Source organism: Lampris incognitus, chromosome 14 (assembly GCF_029633865.1).
Source record: "Lampris incognitus isolate fLamInc1 chromosome 14, fLamInc1.hap2, whole genome shotgun sequence".
Lineage (NCBI taxonomy): Eukaryota > Metazoa > Chordata > Actinopteri > Lampriformes > Lampridae > Lampris > Lampris incognitus.
This window is the reverse complement of record NC_079224.1, coordinates 16,582,376-16,610,204: the sequence shown is the minus strand read 5'-3', so window position 1 is coordinate 16,610,204 and position 27,829 is coordinate 16,582,376. Positions and strand designations below refer to the sequence as shown.

Genomic DNA, 27,829 nt, shown 5'->3' with positions numbered 1-27,829 from the left:
TTGCACGAATGTGGTTATCTGATAAAAATCTGCTTATACATTCCGAAATATACTGGTTTACCTCCACTTTATTCTTTGCCAGACTTTTTTAAACTTTTTTTCTCACTCCCCAATTGTATTCGGCCAATTACCCCACTCTTCTGAGCCGTCCCGGTCGCTGCTCCACCCCCTCTGCTGATCCGGGGAGGGCTGCAGACTACCACATGCCTCCTCCCTTACATTTGGAGTCACCAGCCGTTTCTTTTCACCTGACACACAGGAGTTTTGCCAGGGGGACGTAGTACGTGGGAGGATCACACTATTCCCCCCAGTTCCCCTTTCCCCCTGAACAGGCACCCTGACTGACCAGTAGAGGCACTACTGCAGCAACCAGGACACATACCCACATCCAGCTCCCCACCTGCAGACATGGCCAATTGTGTCTGTAGGGACAGCTGACCAAGCCGGATGTAACACGGGGATTCAAACTGGCGAGCCCTGTGTTGGTAGGCAACGGAATCGACCGCCACGCCACCTGGACGCCCCGCTTTTGTCATTTTCTGTTTTATAATTGGCGTCATTACTTGGAAGCAAATTTCATGTGGATGTTAAGGTTAAGATAAACACTGTAAGTGAAGTCTACCTCCTATTTGTTCCTCACAGAGCAAGTGCAGATGGTGTCTGTTAACATTACTGAGTTGGGGTCTCAGTTCTTTACACTCTTAACTTTGGAAATAAAGTGGTCACTATTCTCATATTTGGATCAAAAGTGTTTTGTGATCGGATTTATCCTGTTCATTTCGATTTAAGGGTTATTTTACTTGCAAGTATAAGCAAGGCAAATACCAGAAAAGAATTCTGGTCACGGACATGTTGGTCTACCACAAGGCAGACCGAGAGCGGCTATATCTCACCTCTCCCCTGGCTTCCCCCTCATCAGACTCAGAGGAGGAGTCAACGACGAGGGAGGGAGGTCGAGAGCGACCGTGATGTGGGGAAGGAGAGGGAGTCTTGGTCTCATCATCGCTGTCAGCGCCTGGGACACGCAGCGAGGCTACGGCGACAAGGAGGGTGGAAAGCAACGAGAGGGAGACAGGTCAGCATGCAAAATGCACACATCCGTGTATCTACACACAGATTCAATCTTTCCAAACAAAACATTGTAAGAGATAATGGATACGAGTACAAACTTGACATTCCGGAAACTTCGAGAAATTAGGTATTTGATGTCGTATATTTGTTTTTAAAGCAGTTATTTTACATTATATAGCAATTATTACGTTGGCTTGACTTTCACTGGCCGGCCCAGTTGGAATCACATTTTAGTCAAATATTGACTATCTGCTGACCTTAAGCGCTGCCTCATTAGCGTGGACTCTAATCCATTTTTACTTTTGATTAAATGAATATTTTGATAAAAAAATGAATGAATTGCTCACAGCTATAAATTTGTGCTGCCAATAGACAACGGTAGTGTTAGTATTCTAACAGCATGCGAGAGAAAGTCAAAACTAGCTTTTAACATAAGCACATACATGTCTGTGTGTCAACATGTATTCCAGCTATCTGCTGGTCAAACTCTCGTCACTTCAAATTCGTTCCGGCAAAACAAGGAAACCGCATTGGTGATGCATAAGAAACAGGAAGCACAGACGATAAGTTAAAAGGGATCAAGATGTGTGATCAGCCATCGTATTAAATATTACGACAAATCCTGTGTTGATGGCAGCTTCATTCCTTATACGTATATATATATAAAAAAATAAATCAGATCATCCCTTCTCGTATCTACGAAGTGTCTCGTCTTCTGAGAGCACCGTGATTTTGGTTTTAAGTGACAATAAATGTTCGCCAAAATTGTTTCCACAGGTCATCCCTCAGCCACCTGCAGTGCAAATGTATTTCCCTCATCGCTGTGCCAATATGTACGAAAACAAAATCAAGTCATAAGAAATAGTGTCTATGCAAAGAGTGTACGGCTCTTGTGAAGGTTGATGCACTGTGGATACATACTGCATGTTTTGGGCCATGATTTCATCCACTGGAGCACTTGATGATTCTGTAAGCTGTCTGAATCACAAATTAATGATTGGATGAGAATTTGAATGGTTGGACTGGTGAACTGGTGGATGTTAAAGTCAATAAAAATGACGTCTGTATAAGGGGAAGAGAGGTTGTTATACTGTACAAGATGAGCTAGCGATCCACGCACGCACACACACACACACGCACACACACACACACAAAAGAGGGCAGAGAAGAAGTCCTTTGCACTTGGTGTAGGTTTGTGGTCAATTCTTTTTTTTTTAAATTTTCTCCCCCAATTGTATCCGGCCAATTACCCCACTCTTCCAAGCCGTCCCGGTCGCTGCTCCACCCCCTCTGCCGATCCGGGGAGGGCTGTAGACTACCACATGCCTCCTCTGATACATGTGAAGTCAACAGCCGCTTCTTTTCACTTGACAGTGAGGAGTTTCACCAGGGGGACATAGCGCGTGGGAGGATCATGCTATTCCTCCCAGCCCCCCCCAACAGGCGCCCCGACCGACCAGAGGAGGCGCGAGTGTAGCGACCAGGACACGTACCCATATCTGGCTTCCAACCCGCAGACACGGTCAACTGTGTCTGTAGGGACGGCCGATCAAGCTGGAGGTAACAAGGGGATTCGAACCGGTGATCCCTGTGTTGGTAGGCAACGAAATAGACTGCTATGCTACCCGGACGCCCGGTCAATTCTTTTTTTTCCCCCCATCACAAGTGAATTCTAATCCTGGAATTGAGGTTTGAAAGTATTCAAATGAATTGGGGCATTCACATTTCTTGAATGAGGCGTTTTAATTCACTGAATTGTCCATAAACCTGTTGTCAGGTTACCCTGACAGAGAACTAGCCAAGAGAAGTGTTGCATCCAAACCATTTCCTTTAAAACTGTTCTTACTGCCAAATATCTCTAGCATTAGCGTCTGGCATGGCCTGTCATGTCAGTTTGCGGCATTGTTTTGCAGCCGTAGGAGGTTAGTATCCAGCTGTACTTGACAATGTTAGCAAGCAAATTAGTTTGCAGAATGTGGAATAAGGGCGGAATTGATTATTTGTCATAACATTGAGTAAACTTTGATTTAATGTTAGGCGGATAGTGTTTATGGTAGTATTGTATTATTGGATTTGAAGCCCTTTTTTTGCAAATTGCTTGAAATAGTAATAAAACAGGACAAAAAAGCTTTTCTGTTACTCCACATAAAGCGGGTTACAGAAACTTTGGATCTGTCTATCTCTCTTCCGTTCAAGAAGTAGCACAACAGATCCAACACCCCTGGACACACTCGTCTATTGTGTCAGTTCATAACTGATACCAAGTCTGGTGTATTGTAATTAGATTATGTGCATTCATCCATTGTGTTCTACTTCTTGAGAAGAGCATTTAAAATTCAAAATACTCGAATTTTGAATTATTGTGAATATGCATCTGTCAGGGATCGCAATTTTCAGTATAATGAACATCATTCAATATTTTGTAACATGGATGGAGCAGTTCAATTTCACCCACCTTGACTCATCTTTGCTGATACCATTTCAGTGATCTGGGAGGTGAGCTTCATGAGGAACTCCTCCGTACAAACATCACCAAGGTAGGGTGTTTTACCCTCTTCAGGGCATTAATAGACAGTAAGCAGACACCACCATTGAAATAATAGTATGTTTTCTATATGTACTGTGATACAATAAAAATGCCTAGTAACTGAACAGAACAATGTGGTAGTTGTGATTCAAGAGGTCGATCTCACCTTTTTCTTTGCTTGGCTCGTCCTCTGGAGGACTAATTGTAATCCCAAGAACCCTATAACAGAGTAAGCAATTCAGAGTAAGCGTTTTTATTTTTACATGTATTTACCATGTCTGTGTGTGTCAATTATTCCCCATACAAACATAAGCCTCTTTCAAAACTTACTCTGGGACTTTGGTCTCTTGCTTTGGTCGTGGTGCTGGAATAACAAAAAGAAAAAAAAAATAACCCAATTTTTTTTTTTACAAACACACACACAAACATACATGTATGTATGTATGTATGTGTATATATATATATATATATATATATATATATATATAGAGAGAGAGAGAGAGAGAGAGAGAGAGAGGGTGCGAGAGATAGATAGATAGATAGATAGATAGATAGATAGATAGATAGATAGATAGATAGATAGATAGATAGATAGATAGATAGATAATCCTATTTTCGGGTTATAGCTACAGCTGTAGACTAGCATATCTAAAGAGTTAAGATGATTTCCCTGCTCCGCACCTTCATCAACCTCCAGGCGGGCGGTACAGACAGACTGTCCTGCCCTGTTTGTGGCAATACAGGTGTACATGCCAGTGTATTCTGGGCCTACGTCCATTAAGATGAGGCTGTGCTGGCGTCCAGAGCTTGCTACTTTGTACCCCTTGGTATCTGGCTTGATCCAAAGGACATCTTCCATCGACTCCTCCTTTAGCCAGGAAACCATGGGGGTGGGAGAACCTGGGAGAATAAAGATAAGTAATGCAGGGTTATTAAGCAAGCTCTGTGATGAATCACTACGTCCTGGGAATTTATGAGGCTTCGCTGATGCATCACTAAATATTAATCATGGTCAAGTAAAATCCTCTCCCTGACGTTCCCAGGATTCAAAGATTTACAAGGTTGTAGTGACAGGACTGCAAAAGCTTTCTAGAAGCAGAACAGGCCTTTTAATTGTTCATGTCATCACGAAGTTTGCCTTGGCTAAGCAAATTTGCCAACAACTACGGAGGAACTAATTTCAAACACTGTTATGTTTAAAATCAGATAGTGTGCCGAACAAACCTTCCACTTTGACGGAAAAAGTAATGCTTGCTCCTTGTTTCACCTTCCTGTTGTTGAACCTCTCAAGGAAACGTGGTGGCACCAAAGGCTCCCTTGGGTCTGTAAAAAAGTAGAGTAAAATTAAAGCTATATCACACCATACAACATCACTATACCTACTGAAGTATCTGTACTTGTACTCTGGTTTGATGGGAGAAAACCAAAGTGTACCTTTCTTTGTTTTATCCTCTGGCATAATCTCCCCTGGACCTGGAATGTGTGAGAGCCCATTATCTCCAAGTCTTAGTGCAGCTCAATCACAACTTTTATTTTTAAGCAGCAAGTAAAATACATTCAGGCATGAGCCGACATACCCAAAACCAGCAGTCTGGCGGAGGAATATGCAGAACCAGCTGCATTGCTGATATAAGCAGAGTATTCTCCCATGTCCTCTCTCTTCACCTCCAGGATTTCCAGGCCATGAGCATCCCTCTCTGCCAAGAGCAGAATCCTCTGTGAGGGCCGTAGCGGGAGGCCGTCCTTAAACCAGTACACTCTGGGCTGGGGAAAGCCTGACAGATAAATTGCAAATGAAGATTTTTGTGAAAGACGCTCCTTCAACTATAGTATCACTGCAATGTCAATTTGTTGGATCAAAATTTGTCAAAGTCAAGTGAAAAAAAATTTTTTTTTTTGGATTTGGTATACTATAGTAATCCCCGTGGGGAAATTCCTCTCTGCATTTAACCCATCCTAGCTGTGTAGCTAGGAGCAGTGGGCAGCCACTGTGCAGCACCTGGGGACCAACTCCAGTTGGTCTTGCCATGCCTCAGTCAGGGACACAGACAGCAGTACTAACCCTAACATGCATGTCTTTTTTTTTTTTTGAGGGGGATGGTGGGGGAAACCGGAGCACCCAGAGAAAGCCCACCACAGATGGGGAAAACATGCAAACGCCACACAGAGGACGACCTGGGATGACCCCAAAGGTTGGACAACCCCAGGGTTCGAAAACAAGGACCCTTCTTGCTGTGAGGCGACAGCGCTAACCACTGCACCACCATGCTGCCTAATCCAGAAATGAAATGAAATCCAGAAAAGAAAGGAATGACAGTTTGTTGCACAAAGATGTCTGGTTTATGATTTATCAACATACCCTTGACTTTGAGCTGCATTTTAGCAATGGGTGAACCTGGACAGACATGGACATCATGCAGTTCGTCCACCACCTGGGGTAGTTGCTCATCTTCAGCCACGGACTCAAATGCCTCAGTTTCCCTGTTTAAGGAGAAAAGAGCAGTGCAGCTTATAACATCCAGTAAAATCTCATCAGGGTTTCTCTGAACTCCATTTGGAAACATTGGCAGGAAAAGCTGCAGCTAACTGACAGTTAATTCACCTGGACACATAGCCTTTGGCACTGACGTAAGAGGAGGTCTCCGTGGCATCAGCTGCAGTGTCGTAATCTGAGCTACAGGACACTAAAGGATGGAAAAGAAACATTCTGCTATTCAAATGTGACTGAAACCAGGGGCTGGTGTTTGTTTGTATGAGTGTGTGTATATAAGACGTCCATGCATGTGTGTGCAAATATGTATTCAACTCACCGTCAACCTTGAGTTCAGCCTTAGTGGCCGCAATCCCACTGCTGTTCTCAGCCATGCAGCGGTAGACCCCCATGTCGGAGGGCAGCACGGTGGTGATGATCAGTTGGTGGCAGCCTTCTTGGTCTTCATTGATCATGTAATGGTCATTCTCCTCCAGCAACTTGCCATCCTTGAACCAACGCACGGTGGGAGGTGGCTTGCCAATGACAACACAGTCGAAGCTGACCGGGTAACCGTCCGGAACATCTTGGCTCTGCAGCTCCGTCAGGAAGACTGGAGCAGCTGGATGATAAGAAGACAAATGGTTAAACACACCACAAAGTCAATTGTTTGCTTCAAGAAGATCGCAAATCTTAACCGTTTGTTTTTCCTTTTGTGAGTCAGGGTTAAATACTGCCACAGTTTTCGTGGCAGGTCCTTACTCGACTGGGTTGTGTTATTACATAATAAGAATTGACATTGGTGACAACAATGTGCAAAAATAAGGAAATGATATGAAGACATGCAAAGAAGAATGAGGAGAAATGTAGAAGCATGATGGAGTCAACATTAGAAGTCAGGGCATGAATGGGTACACATGTTGAAAAATAGAGAGGTTAAATAGAAGAAAAGTGAGGCACATGATCAAAGCAAATGTGCACGAACAAGAAGATACACAGTTGAGAAAAGAGTAACTACAACTATACTCAAAGAATATTAAACATAGAGTAAGTAGGCCAGAAATGAAACAATTAAGAGAGAGAAATGAGACAACTGGCAAAGTTAGCATGGATAGCATGGATAGTAACACACAGAATGAACACACAACACAAGTAAAACATGACGGCAAGCTGAGTGTAAAGAATGTGGACATCAAATATCAAAATATGAGCATTTATTTAACAGAAATGAACCTATTATATTGTTGACAAAGGCTCTTTGTAATATTACTAAGTAGCAAACTACTGATACATTCATTATATTTGAGCACGTTAATTCAAACAAAAACCTTAAGTTATTCCTTGGTACTCAAAAGGAGTATCTACAAATATACAACTTCTTCTTAACTCCGATGATTAAGTGAGAGACTATATAACATATAATCGTTGCAAGTGTTTTCCTTGAGTAAAAGAGGATAGCTGGTTTCCTACCAGGGGCTCCAGTCATGATTGCAGGCAACTGTCTATCTTGTGTGGGAGTCTGTGTGCCATCTTGTATATAGCCCATCTTCATAATTCGCAGTTCCACTTTGACAGGCCCTGCCTCAAGAATGGTGGTCTCCACAGGGACCCCCTGGGCTGTGAACATCTCCTGGAACCTCTGTGAAGCCACCTCAGCCTCATCTCGTGAGTCAAAGCGGATGTATATGTAACGGTCATCCTCACGATAAGAGTGGGGATCTGGTGGAGGCAGGTCTCCTTCATCTGCACTGACAAAGGGTTCCTCCTCCACGTCCGGTGGGAGACGTGTACGCAGGAGACGACGGAGTCGCCGGCTGGCTTGCCTGAGTGACTCATCCATCTCACTACCTGAGGAGCTCTCTGGCTCGCTGTCAGCACTGTAGCCTACTGTCAGAGGCCGTCGATCAGATGATTCTCTCACGGTACCCACTGTCACCTTGCCACTGTGAGATTTGACCCCAAATTTGTTGGTAACCTTGCAGGTATAAACCCCCGTGTCCTTGGTAGTGATGGCAGTGATGACCAGCGAGCAGGTACCATCATTGTAGATATCGATGTGGTGGTGCTTGCCATCTGTCAGGGGCTCTCCGTCTTTCAGCCAACACACCTTGTCAGGTTTACCTTCTGCCATGCACTCTAGATGAATGGTACTGCCAGGTTCTTTGGTCTGGTCCTTGAAGACATCTCTGAAGGCAGGGCGCATGTCCCTGCGAGCCTTGTAGCCCTTGAAAGCAGCTTGGATCTTGATGGCTGCCTCTCTGAGCTCAGGCTCATCCTCTTTACCGATCTCCATGATGTCAATCTCTTGTGTAACTGTCTGTTTTGTCTCTGTCTGTTGAACTGTTGTCAGTTTTATTTCAGTCTGCTGCTCTGTCTTCTGGTCTGACATCTTGAACTGTGCAAAGAACCTCTCAGCAGACAGAGTATCTACCTGTTCAGTGGCCAAAACAGCGGACTTACTGCTCTTCTTGAGGTATGACACAAGTGTTGGACCCCCTGATACAGACTCATCCTCAGAACTGGTATACAAGTTAGAGTCTGGCTGTTTAATCTTGGCAACCTGTTCCTTCTCTGGCGATTTCATTTCAACTTTCTCTGGCTCTTTTGCCTCCTCCTTTTCGACTTTGTCTTGACCACTTTTACCATCCTCTTCAGGGAGTTCAGAGATAGAGTCCAGAGTGGGCTCACGACTCATACGACGTTTCTTGGCCAAGGCCTCCCAAAGCTCATGGACGTCACCCTCTGCGGCAGCCTCTGGGGGCAGACTGGGCTGGCCCCCTTCCTCTGATTCTGCACCTATAACCACAATGGAGTACCCAATAATGCTTTGATAAACGTTTAAATGATCACTCTCCAAAAAACACAACTTACCTTACTGGTGGCAAAGCTGCAAATAAGTGAAATTCTACTTACCAAGCTTACCATGACAAATATTCCTCCCAGAGGTTTCCAATTTAGCATGAGAGAATAAGACGATTGAAATCTACATGTATTGAGTTAACTTGAGTTAACTACAGTGTTGGAGCTCTATAAATAAAGAAAAAAAATCACTAAGAGACACAGTGGTGGGGAGAATTGATTTTTGTTTTCTTACCATCCAGGCTGAGGCTAATGGAGCTCTCGACATCAGCTGAGGCTAAACAGCTATACATGCCCTGGTCAGCAGCTTCAAAGTCCTTGATCAACAGGGCTTGTCTCTTCCCCTCTGTGGTGAACTGGTACTTAGCCCCCACCTCCAGCTCTTTTTGGTCTTTAAACCATGTGACTGAAATGCCCTCCGTAGAAAGCTGGCACTCTACCTGCACCGTCTTACCTGCTTGCAGGTTGGGGCAGGTCAGCGGCTGTGTCACTTTCACTGGAGACTCTGTTCAACAATGACAGAGAGAAGTATGTATGTTACACAATCGATGACAGCCTGTCATATTTCTTTGCATGACTGTTATTTCAATGACTGCAATACTGCACATTTGCTCATTTCTGATGTTGTTTTGATACATAGAGGCAAACTGCATTAAAAGATTCTAAGTGACTTATGACCCTCACACCAAATGGATGGTCAGGCTTTTCCACACAAAATGTCCATAGGTGAGACAGCAGAATTAGGAAATTGCCTTGGTAGCCAAACAAAGTGATGGAGCCTGGAAATCTTACATTTTTCCAACACACCACTCACCAAGCTGCACGGTCTGTGGTAGCTGAACAGGCTCTCCAGTTCCAACTGTGTTGATGCCTGCCACTCTAAACCTGTAGCTACTCCCTGGGGTGAGGTTCTCAATGACAAGCTCTGTGTTACACACTGGCTCTGAATGGCATGGCAGCCAGAGAGCGCTGTCTGTCAGCCGCATCTCTACTCTGTAACCCAAGATGGGGCTGCCTCCATCATGTAGGGGAGTAAACCAAGAGAGGGTAACAGATTCCTTAGTCTTACTGAGGACCTCTGGGTCCTCTGGTGGATCAGGTACAGCTGTTGGGAAAGGAGCACCAAGTGTTAAAGGCTTGTAGCAAAACTAAGACAGAGGAAAAACAATTTAGACTTTTTGGTGGGAGATAATAAAACAGCAACACTATGACTGGAAAAGGCTTTCATTTTTTTGTGTGTGTGTTAATTTTCCCCCTTTTTCACCCCAATTGTATCCGGCCAATTACCCCACTCTTCCAAGCCGTCCCGGTCGCTGCTCCACCCCCTCTGCCGATCCGGGGAGGGCTGCAGACTACCACATGTCTCCTCCAATACATGTGGAGTCACCAGCTGCTTCTTTTCACCTGACAGTGAGGAGTTTCACCAGGGGGACGTAGCGCGTGAGAGGATCACGCTATTCCCCCAGTCCCCCCTCCCCTCCAAACAGGCACCCAAACCAACCAGAGGAGGCGCTAGTGAAGTGACCAGGACACATACCCACATCCGGCTTCCCACCCGCAGACATGGCCAATTGTGTCTGTAGGGACGCCCGACCAAGCCGGAGGTAAAGGCTTTAAATTTTTAAGGTCTTTAAGATCCCATGAGACAGAATTGATAGTACTGCAAAATACCACGATTTAAAATATCTGTATGACAAGGGCCATTGGGTGGGATTTTTTTGAGGGGAGGGAATATGATTTGGCTAACAGCCGACAATGGCCAGGCATGTTTAGAAGAATGTGGACATCAATATGCTATTGTTAGTTTCAGTTTAGTGATAGAAGATCACTTGCCTTCTATCAACCTCGCTCCTATTGTTTGACATTTCGTGAACACGCAAAAGTGAAGGATGATGTTACTAAGAAATTATTGTATTTGTCATGAAGAGAAAAACATAATTCGTAAAAACACAAAGATTATAAAAGTTTTTTTTTCTGAATTTCTAGAACATAGTGTTTAATATATGTAAATTAAGTGCAAATAAGTAAGTAAGTAAGTAAGTAACCTTTATTGTCACTGGACACAAGTGCCAGCGAAATTAACCATAAATAAAGGCGAAACGAGAACCAAAATTCATTTTTCATTTCACTGGACCTTTAGCAAAACAGTTCAGCATATCGCTCTTCTCTATCAGATTGTTTCTCTGACACTTACTGATGATGGTGAGTTTGGCCATGGTGATAGCATCTCTACCAGCAAAGGTTATTTCTTGCCGGGGCAAAAGTGGCGCCCGTCTCAAGACAAGACGATAGGAGGCGCCATCAGCCTCCATGGCCCAGGTGTCGTCGGCCTTTAGCTCCACACCATTAGCATACCAGGCTATCTCTGCCACAGGTACAGGCTCAGTCAGCTGAACAAAGAACTCCACCCTCTCTCCAACCACTGCCACTTTGTCCTCTAGACCCTTCACTATGTCCAGCTTCCAGCCTGAGTACAGACAAAGCCATAATCGTGAAATGAAAAAAATGATCTGTTGAAGGTTTAATGCATAAATTACACCAATCCTAAACTAATATGTCACGGTCATACTGTAAATGAAATTTAAGAGGCATACGATAATCATTTCCATGACTCACCCTTGACAGTGAGCTGGGCAGATGAGGAGGCCGTGCCAGCTTGGAAGGTCACTGTGCCACTGTCAGCGATGTGCAAGTCTTTCAGCAGGAGCAGGTGACGACGGCCACTCTCAAAAGACACGATCTCAGCATTAGACGACTCCTTGACTGGCTTGCCATTGAGAAGCCAGCGGCAGTCTTTGGTCTCAGGACGAGAAACAGCACACTCAAACAGTGCCTCACCGCCATCAATGGTGTCCATGTTCTCCAAGCCTTGGACGATGTCAATGGGTTTTACTGTATAGCGGAAATGCAAAAATGAGGACAAAAAAACACATTTAAAATATTTATAGATGTCCATAAGGCTTAATAGAGTTTATGGTTGATGATAAAGGAAATTAGTTTCATGATAATCGCCAAGGGATTTATTGATTTTTTTTGTCAAATGTTTTATGTAAACATAAACACACATTTCAAAAAAAGAAAACATAAATGCAAAGTGTATTAGGTTACACAAAGACTTTTTGAGGGTTTCAATTGCATGTGCAGTTGGATGACCACCATATCATATAAGCGTATTCTACTTTTTCCTGGTCTTAGTAGTGTTTTTTATAGTTATTATATAATTCCCTGAGACTAAACCTTTTCAGAGTAAGGAGATTAGAGGCATTGCCTGAAGGTAGTTGCTTTTTTGGAGGGAAGCTCACCTTCCACATGCAATGAGGCGACCACACAGGTCCCCTCTGCCTCGCAGGAGTATGTGCCCCTGTCCTCAGCAGATACACAGCTAATGTACAAGCGAGCCACATTCCAGTCCTGCTCCACTACCACCCTCTGGCCATCAGGCTGCACCGGGTGACCTTCTTTCCTCCACTGGGCCTTGACAGGCCTTGAGTACTGGCAGATGAACTCAGCTGGGTGGTCTTCAACCACCCACAGGTCCTCCATTTCACTCACCACTTCAACTGTGGGATCTGAAGGTGGGGTCAGCGGTCAGGTTTTAGCCGTAAGACAAAAAGACATGCACTGGACATGCCGAATGGCGTATGGACTTCATAACCCCCACAGTCCCATAGGGTGCTATCCATGTGTCTTACTTAACTTAAGAGTGGTATTCGCCAGATGTTTAGTTTAGTTTAAACGTTTATTTGGGAAGGGACAATGTACATTAATCAACATTTGAAACAAATGTAAATGTACCCGAGTTAGCTAATAAGCTAGTTTCCATCGGCAGTCCCTTTGCCTGATGTTGTTAGTTTGAGAGTGTCCAAAGTGTATTATAAAACACAATGTGTCAAATAGAGAATATGTTGACTTATCTGGTGTTTTATCACACTGAAGTGGGGATCAAAAAGCCAACCATCCATGTTCAAGGTCACGGTCATAGCCCAAGGCCAAAAAGTGCTGACAGCCAGTGAGGGAGACAGGGGTTGATAGATGGATAGCAATGCAAAACTTACAGCGTAGATGCTCAGGGGTTAGATGTTTTAGTGGGGCAAGTGGAGGTGAGGGTGAAAGGGAGGGTGGGGCAGTGGCCGGCCTTACTGGGTGGGTGGAGCAGCACTTCCCTAACACGGCATTTCATCATCTCTTGGCTCACATTTTTACTCCATACTGTAAAACCACATCGAATGCACATGTTGCCAAAGGGCTAAGTCTAACTTGTTCATCTTTTTAGAAAAATTGGATGATTTCTTCCTTAGCTGTCCATAGACATCACCAATTTTGCATCACTGATCATAGATGCTACCAAGGGATATTGAGTTCATATGAGAATGTAATAAGGATTTAGAGAGAATCCAAAAGAAATTCCGAAAGGATTGTGTGTGAATATGAATTTTGGATAAAGTATTTTTGTTAGACCATCAAAACAAACTACCATGACTCTGTAAAAATATTATGATATAATATATAATATTAATATACTATATAATATATATTATATTATTATATTATATAATAATATATATAATATATAATAATATAATAGAGGTTGATAAACCTACACTGCTGCCGTCTTACTAAAAATGATTAAATTAGATGATATTAAATTGCAGTGTAATGGAACTTTCCTGTGGTGCTGCACCCAGTTGTATGTTTTTGTTACATCACAGCATACAGCATGGAACACTTATGCTATCATTAGCATCAATGAAATGAAGAATAATGTTTGCTCATGCATGGATGAGGCACAAAATCTCAAGCCCGACAGCTTTCACTCATTCCATTTTAAAGGAGTTTATCACTCTTTAATGGACCCTTGCAGAACACTGTCATCATTGAAGAGCTATTTAAAATGGTACCAGGTAACTCTTTTGCTTTAACATAGCATCATCAAATTCCTTTTGGTCACAGTGAAATAGCCATGGGAGAATGACACAGTTACCATTGGGATCAGCTCCCTAGAAGCCTTGTTTTTGCAATGCATTTTGTCTGCTACCAGTCATGAAAGTTTCAGAGAAAAATAAGGATTGCTTTATGTCAGTTATGTCCTGTTTCCAAATTTAATAAACGATAAATATCAAAATATTACAATTTTACTTTGCCTCGTCTGAACATAGCTCCTCTTCTTCTGCAAGAGTTTGAGCTATGGCTCATAAATAAATGTAAATAAATGCATGTGTCTAGCCATGCTATTAAGAAAAATAAATAAATAAATATAAACGCCCTTCAATCGTCTTTGCAATAGTGATGTAAGAAATGCTACAGAAATACAAAAAGGTACCTGGTGCCACTTTAAACAGATACTGTAGTGTAACAAATGACGTTTCGTCTCATTAGCCAACTTATTCCATAGGAAATTTAAATGGATGTTGCCATCATAGCAACGTTGACAAATTACAAGACAACCTTAAGTTTCAAAATACGTTGGAAACTACTATGTATTTATGGCAATCAAAATGTTCGATTAAAAAGCTGCTGGGGTCTTAAGAAAAGAGTTCAACGGAGATGCTCCTTTACTATCTGCTGGTCTAGAAGCTGTGGTATGTCCACCACCTGTAGCCTGATACCTTTGACTAACAGCTTGGCGGTAGACACCACACTGCCGGCTTTGAACGTGACTGTGCCAGAGTCATCTGGGGCCAGGTTCTTTAAGGTGAGTGTGTGGATGTGGCCCGGGCTCAGCCCTACTTCAGTGAAGGGGCTGTGCTCTATCATGGTGCCATCCAGCCACCACTGCACCTCACCGGCTGCCCTACCGGACAGTTGGCAGGAGAAGGTGGCCCATTCCCCAACAAAGACATCGACCGTCTTAAGACCAGATACAATGAAGACCCCTTTCACTGTAGAGTGAAACATATAACACAAACACAGACTCATTCTTGTCTTTATGCATGCTCAATAATCCAGGTAAGAAAATCAAAGGAAGTTGAATCAGTTCATCTGGAGACAACATTTATTGAGAGAAACGTTTCATCACTCATCTAAATGACCTCTTCAGTCTAAACCAACTCCAGATATCCCCGCCCTTACAAACAATCCAGTGGCATAACGACCAAAACCTATGATTAGTTTCATATGCAAATTGCTGTGACCATTAACTAGAGTTTGAATGGCCATGTGTACTATTCACAGAGGACTGGGGAATGGTTGCAATCACAGCATTGTAAGATGGCGATGACATTTGTAAGATGGCAGTTGAGACGTATATTTTCCAAACACCACGTCTCAGTTGCCGCCAAAACCTCAAAACACGCTGTGCCAGAAATTGGTCTACTCCAAGGATCAGGTCCTCCAGCACAAACAACAATATAGTGTACACTGTTAAGTGCCGGGGGGATTGCCGCAACTTGTTTACTGGGGAAACTAAACAGATGCTGGTCAAGAGGATGGCACAACACAGAAGAGCCAACACATCAGGCCATGTCTCCAGAGTCTACACCCATCTACAGGCCAGGGGCCACTCTTTCAAGGATGAGGATGTGCACATCCCTGACAGGGGGGAATGCTGGTTTTAACAGGGAGTCAAAGAGGCCATCTATGTGAAGAGGAAATGACAATCCCTGAACCAGGGGGGCCTAAGAGTACATCTGTCGCCATCTTATAATGCTGTGATTGCAACCATTCCCCAGTCCTCTGTGAATAGTACACATGGCTATTGTAACTCCAGTTAATGGTCACAGAAACCAATTGTTGTTTTCGGTCGTTGTGCCACTGTATTGTTTATAAGGGTGGGGATACCTGCAGTCAGTTGAGACTGCAGAGGTCACTTAGAAGAGTGATGAAACGTTTCTCTCAATAAACGTTGTCTCCAGATGAACTGATTCAACTTTATGTGGTAGATTCATTCTTATTTTGTTCATGTGCATAGTTGAACACTAGTCCTTTGAATTATTATTATTTTTTAATTTTCCCCCTTTTTCTTCCTAGCTGTACTTGGCCAATTACCCCACTCTTCCGAGCCGTCTTGGTCACTGCTTAACCCCCTCTGCCCATCCGGGGAGGGCTGCAGACTACCACATGCCTCCTCCGATACATGTGGAGTCGCCAGCCGCTTCTTTTCACCTGACAGTGAGGAGTTTCACCAGAGGGGTGTAGTGTGTGGGAGGACCACGCTATTCCCCCCCAGTCCCCTCCCCCCAAACAGACGCCCTGACCGACCAGAGGAGGTGCTACTGCAGCGACTAGGACACATACTCACATCCGGCTTCCCACCCGCAGACACGGCCAATTGTGTCTGTAGGGACGCCCGACCAAGCCGGAGGTTAACACAGGGATACAAACCGGCGATCCCTGTGTTGGTTGACAACAGAATAGACCACCACGCCATCTGGACGCAGCGTCCTTTGAATTATTTTACTGCTAAATCTATATTCTGATTCCCTTCATCAGCCCTGAATCAAGTAAGAATAGATACACCATGAACTAAAATGTGAATTAAAATGTCAATTAAAAATGATGAATGTCACCATTATGTCAATCTAAAAGTTGAAGGCCAACTAATGCACTGACTTTTGCTGGTTGATACAAACTACTGTTTGTATTTTTCCTAATTTTTCCATTTTGATGTGATATAATATGCATATATATTTTATTCACATTTCACTTATTAAAACACTAACTATATCATTGCTGTATATAGGGTTTTAAGTCTTGTCCTTAACTGCGTTCATGTATTGGAATGGTGTCAGGACACAACATCACAAAAGAAAGTGGCACCATACAACTTCACATAGTTTACAAAGAGAAAGGCCTACAGATTTAAAACCACACTTCCATTTGTCACAATGACTTTACTTAATTTTAGGAATGATATTTTTGCCCACACATTATATCTAATTTACTGCAAAGACACAGAATGGAGACGCTCAAAACCAGGGACAGTCACAACAGAGTTGAGGTAGGCTACCTTGCACTGCCAAAGAGGCTGTGGTGAGCTGGTCTCCCGCATCACAGGTATAGTAGCCGTTGTCTTCAGGCTCCAGGTTTCGTATACAGAGCTCTCGAATGCACTCTACCCGCCTCATCTCATACTTCTTGCTGGACTGGAGGACTACGCCTCCTTTCCTCCACTCCACACGAACGCCTGGTTTTGACAGCTCACAGCGCAGTGTGACATCATCACCCTCTATGGCTTCTTGGTTCTTCAGCTCTTTCTGGAAGAACGCCGGAGCACCTGGTGACAATTTAAAATGGGGAAAATGCAGCATAACCTGCTAAAAATGGTACGTTGAAGACAAACATTGACGGATGAAGAGGTTTTTTTTGCACTATTTTTATTCATTGTGGTAGCAGGGTGGAATGCCTGCTAGGGGTAAAGGGACATTCAAGGATGTTATAGGAGGGTTCAACCCAATCTTCTCTTGATCCACAGTCTTGAATCTGATCAAGAGGAAAGTGACTTTTTTTTTTCCCCTAGAGACATCTCTTTTTACCTTCCACGGTCAAGATGACATCACACTGCATGTCTCCCGTGTCGCAGGAGTACGTTCCCGAGTCTTCAGGTACCAGGTTGTGGATGCGGAGCTGTTGGAACGCTCCATTCTTCCTGAGGTCATACTTGAAACCTGCTTTGATGGGCATGTTGTTTCGGATCCAGGCGACAGTGGCCTTGGGGTCAGAGATGGTGCAAGCCAGGGTGACAGTTTCACCCTCTAGGGCCACAGTGTTGTGTGGCTTCTCTAGTATTAGCACTGCAGATACGAAAAATCTGACACTGAACTCATCTGTTATTTATGATACATCACTTCCTGTCTCCCTGGTTGTAAATCCTAATTATTTTAACTGATCTGACAGATAAGTACTCAGATGCATGCAGTGAATGCTGAATGTTATTGTTCATGTTATAGAAAACACACACAATGTATTACAATAAAGACTATTAATGTCTTTCATATTTTCATTGATTAAGAGACATAGAGACTTATTCCAAACGTATGAGGGAAAGGAACAACTCGGGTTCTTTGTTAAGTCTACCTAAAGTCGTCTTTAGTTTTTTCCATCCATCCATTATCCAAGCTGTTTATTCCAGTTGAGGTCACGGGATGCTGGAGCCTATCCCAGCAGTCATTGGGCGGCAGGCGGGGCGACACCGTGGACAGGCCGCCAGTCCAGCACAGGGCTGACACATTCACACCTAGGGACAATTTTTAGTACGGCCGATTCACCTGACCTACATGTCTTTGGACTGTGGGAGGAAACCGGAGCACCCGGAGGAAACCCACGCAGACATGGAGAGAACATGCAAACTCCACACAGAGGACGACCCGGGATGACCCCCAAGGTTGGACTACCCCTGGGTTCGACCCCAGGACTTCTTGCTGTTAGGCGACAGCGCTAACCACTGGGCCTGTGCCGCATCTTCTTTTTTTTCCGTTATAAATTTAAGGCTAATCTAAAAAGTGTGACGTTATAGTCAGATTATTACAAAACTACCAACTTTGAATGTTTACAAAGTTACAGTAATAATTTTCTAGGTAAAGAGGTTAATCAGTTTATCCATCAAGTAATAATATACTTGTTAGTATTTGGATAGCATTTCTTTTATAGTAGATGCTATAAAATGAATGCCAAGAAATGAAAAGCACATGAAAGGTTAGAATGGAGTAGATGATGATGATGCCAGTAGATTTCCATTCGCTCAGGCAAAGCTGTTTGATGGTCGATGTATGAGTGGGGACTTAAAACCTTGAGAGATCATGTCACCTCCATTACCTTTGGGTTTCTCCTCCACCAGAAGAGAGGCCACGCTCTTCTGTTCTCCAACTAGAAAGGCCACGTCCCCTGACTCATCAGTAGTTACCATCTTCAGGGCCAGTCGGTGAACTCGTCCTTGGCAGCTCATTTCGTTCAAATCGTTATTTTGGAGGAGGTTGTCGCCAAGCCACCATTCCCCATTGGTTACCCCCGAGTGTGACAACTCAACCTCAAAGACAGCATCCTGGCCAGTGGTCACAGTGATATCACAGAGCTCTCGGGTGATACGCACACACTCTGAGGGTGAATGGGATGATTGGAAGGTCAGCATCACTAAGAAGGTGCATCCACCATGAAAGCATCATCTTTACTACTTACTGACATTGTCTAAAGATCTGAAGAGGAAGAGTGTTGAATGCCCTAGCATGTGCCAGCATAATTAAAACTGCCGAGGGTATTTTAAGACTTTGGATTTCACAAAAAGACATCGCTTGAATGATGATGCAACACATACTCAATGAATTTGCATTAACAATACTTTTGCAAAACTCTGGTTGTCACTGAAGCTAGTGTGAGCTCCATCACAAAGCAATAGACCACAACTAATTGTGTAGCCAGAGACATGAGGTGATTACAAGTCGAGAAAAATTAATGTCTCATGCATTTGCTGTATGAGAGTGCAACTATGAAATCCATGAGAAAATGACCCCGAGCGGGAGACAACCATTACTTGCTGATGGGACGGACTTGGGTAACATTGTTATGAAAAGTGTTATATAAATAAATCACAGAAATTGTATCAGTTCATCTGGACACAACGTTTATTGAGAGAAAAGTTTCATCACTCATCTAAGTGACTTTGTCAGTCTCACCTGACTGCAGGTATCCCTACCCAATGCACAAATTAAACAAAGACTAAACAAAAGGGTGGGGATACCTGCAGTCAGGTGAGACTGAAGAGGTCACTTAGGTGAGGGATGAAACATTTCTCAATAAATGTTGTGTCCAGATGAACTAATTCAATCTTACCTGGATTATTGAGCATGCATAAAGACTATATAAATAAAGTTATTATTATTATTATTATTATTATTGGATTAAACACAGCATCGACATAAAGAGGTCTTCTGTTACCTTTCACGGTCAGGGTAGCAGTGCTCTGCTTGTCCCCTGTATCGCAGGTGTACTCTCCAGAATCCTCCACCCTCAACTTATGAACCACCAGAATACAGGTGAGGCCTTTCTGCTCCATGGAGTACTTTTCCCCTTGGGTGAGCAGAAGTGAGCCCCGTCTCCAGGTCACCTTGCCACCAGGGCTGGATGTCTCACAGGACAGGGTGGCCTTGCCTCCCTCCACAGCCTCCTGGCTCTCCAGTTCTTTCCTGAATACCACAGGAGCCGCTGCCAGGAAGACCATCATAGGTTAGGATGAAGAACACTCAAAGGATGGTTCAGGGTTGAACCACAAACGCCGAAACAGAGATTATAACCAACGGAGTCTCATGTTTGCATTGCTACACAGTATGTTCATGATTTCACTTTCTATTCCAAAGCAGCAGGAAGAGAAATGTAAAAATGTGCAAAAAAAAAAAATCCCACTTTGAGTAAGTAAGTTTATTAATATAGCACCTTTCACAGACGAAGTCATGAAGTGCTTCATAATGAAAAAAAAAATGTAAAAGATAAACAGAGAGATGTAAGCCAAACAATAAAAAGCAATGCACAAACTAAACTAAGACTAAACAAAAGCCACACTAAACCAGTGAGTTCCCAACCCCCCCCCCCCTTTTCTCCTTAATTGTACTCGGCCAATTATCCGTCTCTTCCGAGCCATCCCGGTCACTGCTCCACCCCCTCTGCCGATCCGGGGAGGGCTGCAGACTACCACATGCCTTCTCTAACAGTTTTGCCAGGGGGACGTAGCACATGAGAGGATCACACTATTCCCCCCAGTCCCCCCCCCCCGAACTGGTGCCCTGACCGACCAGAGGAGGCGCTAGTGCAGTGACCAGGACACACCCACATCTGGCTTCCAACCTTGCAGACACAGCCAATTGTGTCTGTAGGGACACCCGACCAACCCGGTGATAACACGGGGATTCGAACCGGGGATCCCCGTGTTGGTAGGCAACAGAATAGATCGCCACACCACCCAGATGCTCATTTTATCAGCTTTTTAAAACTGTCCATAGAGTCAACAAACCGCAAAGCCAAGGGGAGAGTGTTCCATAGTTTAGGGGCAACTACTGTGAAAGCTCCCATCACCCTTGGTTTGGTACAGACCATTAACACTTACCAGAGGACCTAAATGATCTTGGTGTTGTGTAGGGGCAAATTAGATCACAGATGTGGAAAGGTGCCTGACCATGCACGTTTCTATCGGTTGCGCATCAAACTGAATCGGTGACAGATTGACTTAGGAATTATTCAGCGTTAAAAATGAACAAATGTAAACCTGAGATAATTCCTTGACACGCAGGACGTCCATCAGAGAAAGACAGAACATGGATTAGTGCACATACAGTTCTTATGTTTGTATACGACCGTCACAATACAGCAGAGGGAATTTATTGTCTCGGCGTTCAGCAGGGTACTGACTTGCCAAAATGAGTAAAAACAGGCTACACACATGGTAAACATTAATGGTACATAATCACGATCAAGTATGAAAATATGAACAATAATGCCACATTATACAGCTGTATCTAGTGTTGACATTTACATTTTCTTATACAATGCAGCCAATCAGCAAACCATTCACATTCACAGCCTGTCCGCCAGTGATGTCAACCAGTGGACACAATGTCAACAGCGCTTTAGAGACACAGAAAGATTACTCAGTATTACGGCTGCTAATGAAGAGACAGAGAGGGAGAGAGACAAAAAGAGAGAGGGCAAGAGAGAGCAAGGGAGAGAGAGACAAAGAAAGAGAGAGGGCGAGAGAGAAAGAGAGGGAGAGAGAAAAAGGGAGGGAGAGAGAGAAAGAGGGAGAGAGAGACAGAAAGAAGGCAAGAGAGGGAGGGAGAGAGAGACAGAAAGAGAGGGCAAGAGAGAAAGAGAGGGAGAGAGAGAAAGAGAGAGGGAGAGAGAGGGAAGGAGAGAGCGAGGGAGAGAAAGCGAGAGAGAAAGAGGGCACGCAAGAAAGAGGTGGGAGAGCGATGGAGAGAGAGACATGGAGAGAGATGGAGACAGAGAGAGAGAGACAGAGACATAGAGATGGAGAGAGAGAGAGAGACAGAAAGAGAGATGGAGAAAGAGTTGTAGTGCATGTGTTGATGTATATATGTTCTGTATTCGTGCACTCTTATTGTCCTTTATGTGAAAATGCTTTGCAGTACAAATGTATATTTGTCATGCTAATAAAAGCACATTTGAATTTGAATTTGAGAGATGGCGGGAGAGAGATGGAGAGAGAGACAGAGAGAGATGGAGAGCGAGAGAGATGGAGTGAGAGAGAGGGAAAGAGAGAGGGAAGAGAGAGAAATGTTTCATCACTCATTTAAGTGACTTCTGTTGAAGATCATTACTGTTTCCCTTTAAGGAAAAGTCAAAAGCAAAAGAAAAACGTTCATTCAGATGCACTCGTGTGCTCGAGTCGCCACAGGGAGAAGAGTGTTTGCCTGCAGGACGTGTTGGACGGTGTGTGTTAAATGTGTACAAGTATTTAACTGTTTCGTCCAGCCATTGGGAAGGGATTCGATATAGACTGTAAGCAATGGAACTTTGACTTAGTGCTGATTTTATTAATGATTTGCTGTTGGCAATTAATAAATTGTGCAAGGTGTACCGGAGCGCTCCCTTCACCATGTGTCCCTCTATCAAAGTGCCTGAACTTTGCCAAAGCCACAGAGACAATATCATGTTGAAAGTACAAATGTGATCTTAGTTCATTAGGAAATGGAAAAGTGTACATGCATATAGAACTGGGTGGCAGACATGTAGGTGGAAAGTCAATATTCCTTCAGTGACAAAGTGAAAAGCAACAAAGCGGGGTGAGCGGTTCAGTGAAAAGTAGGACTCACAAGGACCCATGAGATGCTTCCTATGTCTCAAATGATCAAATGGAAGAGACACAGGACAGTACCCCACAAGGACGATGGTGATAATGAAAAGTTTGAAATACACTGGAAAATCTCTGTGTCAGTGTTACTGTTAACACAAAAGGTGAGTGTTAGTTCACCCCGACCCCAAAACGAGAGCCAAAAGTTCGCCTTACCTCTGACTGTCAGGCAAGCAGTGGAGGTGTGGTTACCCACTGTGAAGGTGACTGTGCCCGAATCAGCCTTGGTGACTCCTCTGAGAGTGAGCATGTGAACCCTGCCATCGGTCCGGATCAGGTTCATCTCATTATTTTGTAGCGGGACATCCTGGAGCTTCCACTGGGTGCAGGGGGCATTCTCGTGAGAAACCCAGCACTCGAAGTGGACGTCGTCCCCCTCACGCACAACGCAGCTCTCCAAAAATTTCACAATGGTAACTTCAACCTCTGTTTGATAAATCAAGGTAAACAAGAAGTTATGTTTCACTTGGCTGACACGAGCACATGCTTGGCAAGAAGGAAGACTGAAACAGATTTCTGCAGCTTTTGACCAAAATTAGACACTGTGAGCCATGCTATTCTACAGTTTCGTTACAGTGAACAATGCCGGGTCAAGAAAGACGGTGTAAGAGTGTGTTACTGAATGTGAAAGATGACAAAAGAGATGAAGGAAGACAGAAACCAGATCAGTGATCAAACACAACAGTGAATAGTTAAGTCATCTTGAAAAGTGTGAACACCAGAGCAAGGTACAAGACCTCTTTAATGGAGAGATTCTGGATGAACCATTAAATAGGGACAAGATGACCCCTGAAAGGATCCCCGATACTTGGTCCATGCATATCACTCCACAGTATATGAGGTTAACATGTGAAGATCAAATCAGTCAGGTGGGAGAACAAGGAACGACTTAGGACAATGGGGCATTATATCAATCCAGAATGTGAGGGAAAGGATGAGAGGTTAACAAAAAAAAAAAGAAAAAAAAAAGAGGAAGGTCCCAGATAGAGAATCCCTACCATGTACAGCAAGAATGGCGGAAGTCTTCTGGTTGCCAGTGTCACAGGAGTACACCCCTGAGTCAGCTCCCTGTAATTTATAGATGACAAGCTCCACTATGCCCCCTTCCTGTTTCAGCTGGTACTTGCTGCTGGACTCCAACACCGTGTCTCCTCGCCGCCACACCACGCTGGCTCCCGATTTGGATGTCTCGCAGCGGAAACTGACGGTCTCCCCCGCCTCTTTCTCTAGGTTCTCCAGCTGGGTTTTGAAAAAGACTGGCTGGGCTGTGGGGGGGGGGGAGAGGGGGAACTAAGTAGGGGAAATGAGGTGCATAAACTAGAGACATCTGGTGTAATTTTCACCCCGTCCAGCCATGAAAAATGCTACAAATGTGTAAAATAGACATATGGACAGAACAGTTTCCAATCTGCATACCCCTCACAGCAAGTTTTGCCGTGCTTTGACAGTCCCCGCTGTCACACGAGTAGTACCCTGCATCCTCTAGGTCTACATCGTGGATTACTAGTGTGGCACTGTGGCCTGTCTGACTGATGTTATACTTGGCACAGGCGCAAAGACCAAGTTCTCCTTTTTTCCATTCCAAAGAAACTCCAGGCTTAGAGAGTTTGCAGTGCAAGGTAACACGGTCCCCCTCCTCAGCCACTTGGCTCTTTAACTCCTCAATGAAAGCAACTGGGAGAGCTGACAAATGAAACAGAGATAACTATTAAGTACCACCTGCACTACCACGAGTGGAAGACACTTGAGAAAGAGTGGAACAAATTAAGAGCAGTGTTAAAGTAAAAGGTTTGGCAAAGAAGAAAAGGGGAGCGAACGTAGAGATATAGTCTCCCTCCTACCGTGTACTACCAGGGACGCAAAGCTTTCTGCATCCTCAGAATAACACGAATAGCTTCCCGTGTCTCCGGTTTTCAAGTCTAAGATCTGTAGCTCATGGCGGCATCCTGCATGTTTCATCTGGTACTTTTCCCCAGACTTCAACACTTGTATTCCCTTTTTCCATTCCACAGGGACTCCGGGTTTAGAGAGCTCACAGTGCAGCGTGACACTGCCGTCCTCCTCAGCCTTCAGGCTCTCCAGGTCTCGAGTGAATATGACCGGAGGAACTAGGGGTTAAACAGGATAGATGACGGGTTCAGCCAAAGTGTTGTACAGCCTGCAGTCTCTCAGATATTAGATGCACAAGCTATTAGATGTATAAACTGTACAAAATAAAGAATATATGACATGACGTTTTTAATCTTCCCTTCTGTTTCCATTTGCCCTAACTAGAGTTGGGACTGATCCGATCCAATATCAGTATGGGGTACCGATACTGACATAATTCACTCATCGGATTTCAGACTGGCATTACCGAACCACAACCAATGCAGATCCCATAGTCTGATGTTTTAAGAATTATGACTATGTAAAAATGCAATTTTAAGCCCATAGCCAAAATGGTATATGTAAGTTCAGCTAGTATGAAGTGTTTTGAGTGTGGGGATGTGGGAGATAAGCACTTTGTTTGCCGGCATATAGACAGCAGGAAGTGGAGGATGCAGAAGCCGCTGACCAGGCGGCTGAAGTGAAGTGGGGGGGAGTAGCGAAAAGGTGTGTGTGTGTGTGCGGGGGGGGGGGGGGTAATGAGGCTCATGGCCATGGGGAAACAACTGAAACCCCACAAAGTGTAAACCTGGAGTCTCCTAAACTCCACAGTAATTTGGAGAAAGATAAAATGGCCGTAGATGATGTAGTAACTATATCAGAGGGACCCAGTGTGTGTGGAGTTAGTGGCACTGCTGCGTGCATAACCTCCCCGGCAGCTGCTGTAGCCAAGCCCGGGCAGGAGGTGCAGAGGGACAGGGAAGACGAGGCGGCGGACCCGTCTGACACCGAGAGCCAGGAGAAGGAGGTTGATGATGTTATCATTCTCCTTCTCCTGGCTCTCGGTGAAGACAAGTGACAACACAGGACAAGTGATCTTCCATCACGTTGTCCAAGTTACTGTCACAATTTGATGTAATTTATGCTTGGAGAATAAAAACGTCAAACACCAGACAGTACACATGGGTAAAGGTTTCAGGGGACAGCATCAGTGCTGCCAGGCTGGACAGGCTGTAGCCCACCAGACACCTTAACACCAGGTTAGTCAGGAGCAACATATTTCCAGTTGGTTTTACAGATCTCCACTTAGTCAATGTTGTTTTATGTCTTTCACCAACAAAAACACAATACATCTTTCTGGCATTTTAACATGACATGACTACAGGATAGGTCTTTTTGTAAAAATAGTGAATTATTTCAGGTAATTTGGAAAGGGGAAAAAAAGCACAGTTTGACTCTTTAAGTCAGTTAACACATTAAAGGAGTTGCCATAGCAGTTTGCACTCCTACACCTGTTTGTATGTGAAGCCTACTTAAACTACAGTTCAAATGAATTGCTTTGGACTAAATTTAAATTTAATGCATTTTTTGTATATTTTTGGCTGGACCGGACCAGCGGGCCAGCTCTACAAATGAGAATGTTGCTGACGGTCTGACTGAGTGATCATGTCTGACACGACTGGGAAACTGGCTCAGGTGACCAACAACGTCACTGAAATTACACGATTGGTGGGCCGAACGCCGCGAGGCAAGAGAGAGAGAGTGCACAGTTAGAGCACCCCAAATAACAATCACTCTGACAAAACACTCACTGGCGAATTCACGAAAGGATTGCACGGCTTTTGCGGCCGCTAAACCTGCACAAATAAGACAAAAAGAAACCAGGTGATTCTCAAAGCATCCACAAAGGGTGAAATGCGGCCCTAACCACCGCCAAGCAAATAGCGTCTCGATGCACCGGTGCTGTGCATTTGGCACAAAATTGGCCCCTTTCTCTGCAAATGAGCCTCATTGCAAAACACCAGCGCCAACAGCCATATGCAGTTGGAGAGAAAATTATTGGCGTCTTCAGAGTTGGCGGTAACTGGCGCCCAGACTTTCCAGTGATCATGGCAGCAGCGACTGTAGCCAGGCGAAGGCGTCATCATACCAGGCGTGTTCCTGAGCGGATATGTCGAAGGAGAATATCACTTTTTGATTTAACTGAGACCGAAATCATTCGCAGATACTGGTTGCGAGGTCTAACAATTCTTGCTGCACTTGATGACGTCAGGGATGGCGTTGAGCCTTCCTACTGTGTTCTTGGTGCAAAGCCACCAGTTATACTTTGTCCCATGGATAATTGCAATCAGAAGCAAAACAAGAGCAAATTGCACTCGGCTTCAAAACTTTATGGGCGTGTTTGCACTGTAATATCATTTGCGCAATATCTTTTGTGAGCTGGCCCTTGAGACGGGGCAGATAAGGGTTGCAAGTGATGCACAATTTATGGTGCCATCAGCGGCTGCGATCCATTCTTTGTGAATTCACCTCTTGATACAGAGTGAGTCTTAGAAAAATGAGAGACATCCCCAGATAGAAACAAATGAAAGAGGAGGGAGAGTTAACGGGAAGTTAGAATAGTTATAATTACAATCAAATTAAGTTCTCTTTCAAATCAAACATCCTAAGATATGAGTGGAAAGTATTGTTGTTGCAACTGCATTCATAACCTTTTTTTTACTCAAACATAGCTTAACCATGCCATGTGATATGATACTTCAGTACACTTTAACAACAAATATTACCATGACCACTACAGAGAACTGCAGATGAACATTTAATATCCAGCAATTCACATTATAGACACTACCACTGACGATCCCTGTAACGAACTGGCCTCAAGTTCGAACACTGCCCATACACGGTCCAGCCATCAGCCATACACTAGGTTTTGACCTAGTCTTGTTTGATTTTTGAAGAAGCGCTGTGTGGTTTACTACAGCCATCATGTAACCTTACACTGACAACAACAACAACAACAATGTTAATAATAATAACAATAATAATATTAATGAAGAAAAAAGAGCTCTGGTATCGGTATTGGCAGATAACCAAATTTAGTTACCGGAATCAGAAGTGAAAAAAAGAAGAGAGAATCGGTGCATCTCCAGCTCTAATAGAGCATGTGATTACATCAATTTTAAGAGAAAAACAGAAAAACCACACAGAAAATGTACAAATTGCTCTGATGGATATAACT

At 44.0% G+C, this 27,829-nt stretch overlaps 1 protein-coding gene across 1 annotated transcript in view; it reads right to left on the bottom strand.

Annotated features, from left to right (window-relative positions):
* Positions 1-27,829, bottom strand: part of LOC130124347 (obscurin-like) — a 108,431-nt gene that overhangs the window by 8,665 nt on the left and 71,937 nt on the right. The window contains exons 47-75 of the mRNA XM_056293804.1: positions 25,768-25,836; positions 25,516-25,646; positions 24,561-24,827; positions 24,136-24,402; positions 23,718-23,984; positions 22,876-23,145; positions 19,794-20,060; positions 18,678-18,956; positions 17,399-17,656; positions 16,873-17,139; positions 14,534-14,806; positions 12,230-12,496; positions 11,544-11,819; positions 11,122-11,394; positions 9,742-10,032; positions 9,163-9,432; positions 7,539-8,864; positions 6,409-6,690; positions 6,201-6,282; positions 5,958-6,079; positions 5,176-5,373; positions 5,033-5,071; positions 4,823-4,921; positions 4,280-4,498; positions 3,929-3,962; positions 3,765-3,817; positions 3,527-3,625; positions 1,993-2,049; positions 894-1,033 (exon numbers count right to left, since the gene is read on the bottom strand). Coding sequence (XP_056149779.1) covers positions 894-1,033; positions 1,993-2,049; positions 3,527-3,625; positions 3,765-3,817; positions 3,929-3,962; positions 4,280-4,498; positions 4,823-4,921; positions 5,033-5,071; positions 5,176-5,373; positions 5,958-6,079; positions 6,201-6,282; positions 6,409-6,690; positions 7,539-8,864; positions 9,163-9,432; positions 9,742-10,032; positions 11,122-11,394; positions 11,544-11,819; positions 12,230-12,496; positions 14,534-14,806; positions 16,873-17,139; positions 17,399-17,656; positions 18,678-18,956; positions 19,794-20,060; positions 22,876-23,145; positions 23,718-23,984; positions 24,136-24,402; positions 24,561-24,827; positions 25,516-25,646; positions 25,768-25,836 — 6,742 coding nt within the window. The remainder of the gene's footprint in view (positions 1-893; positions 1,034-1,992; positions 2,050-3,526; positions 3,626-3,764; positions 3,818-3,928; positions 3,963-4,279; positions 4,499-4,822; positions 4,922-5,032; positions 5,072-5,175; positions 5,374-5,957; positions 6,080-6,200; positions 6,283-6,408; positions 6,691-7,538; positions 8,865-9,162; positions 9,433-9,741; positions 10,033-11,121; positions 11,395-11,543; positions 11,820-12,229; positions 12,497-14,533; positions 14,807-16,872; positions 17,140-17,398; positions 17,657-18,677; positions 18,957-19,793; positions 20,061-22,875; positions 23,146-23,717; positions 23,985-24,135; positions 24,403-24,560; positions 24,828-25,515; positions 25,647-25,767; positions 25,837-27,829) is intronic.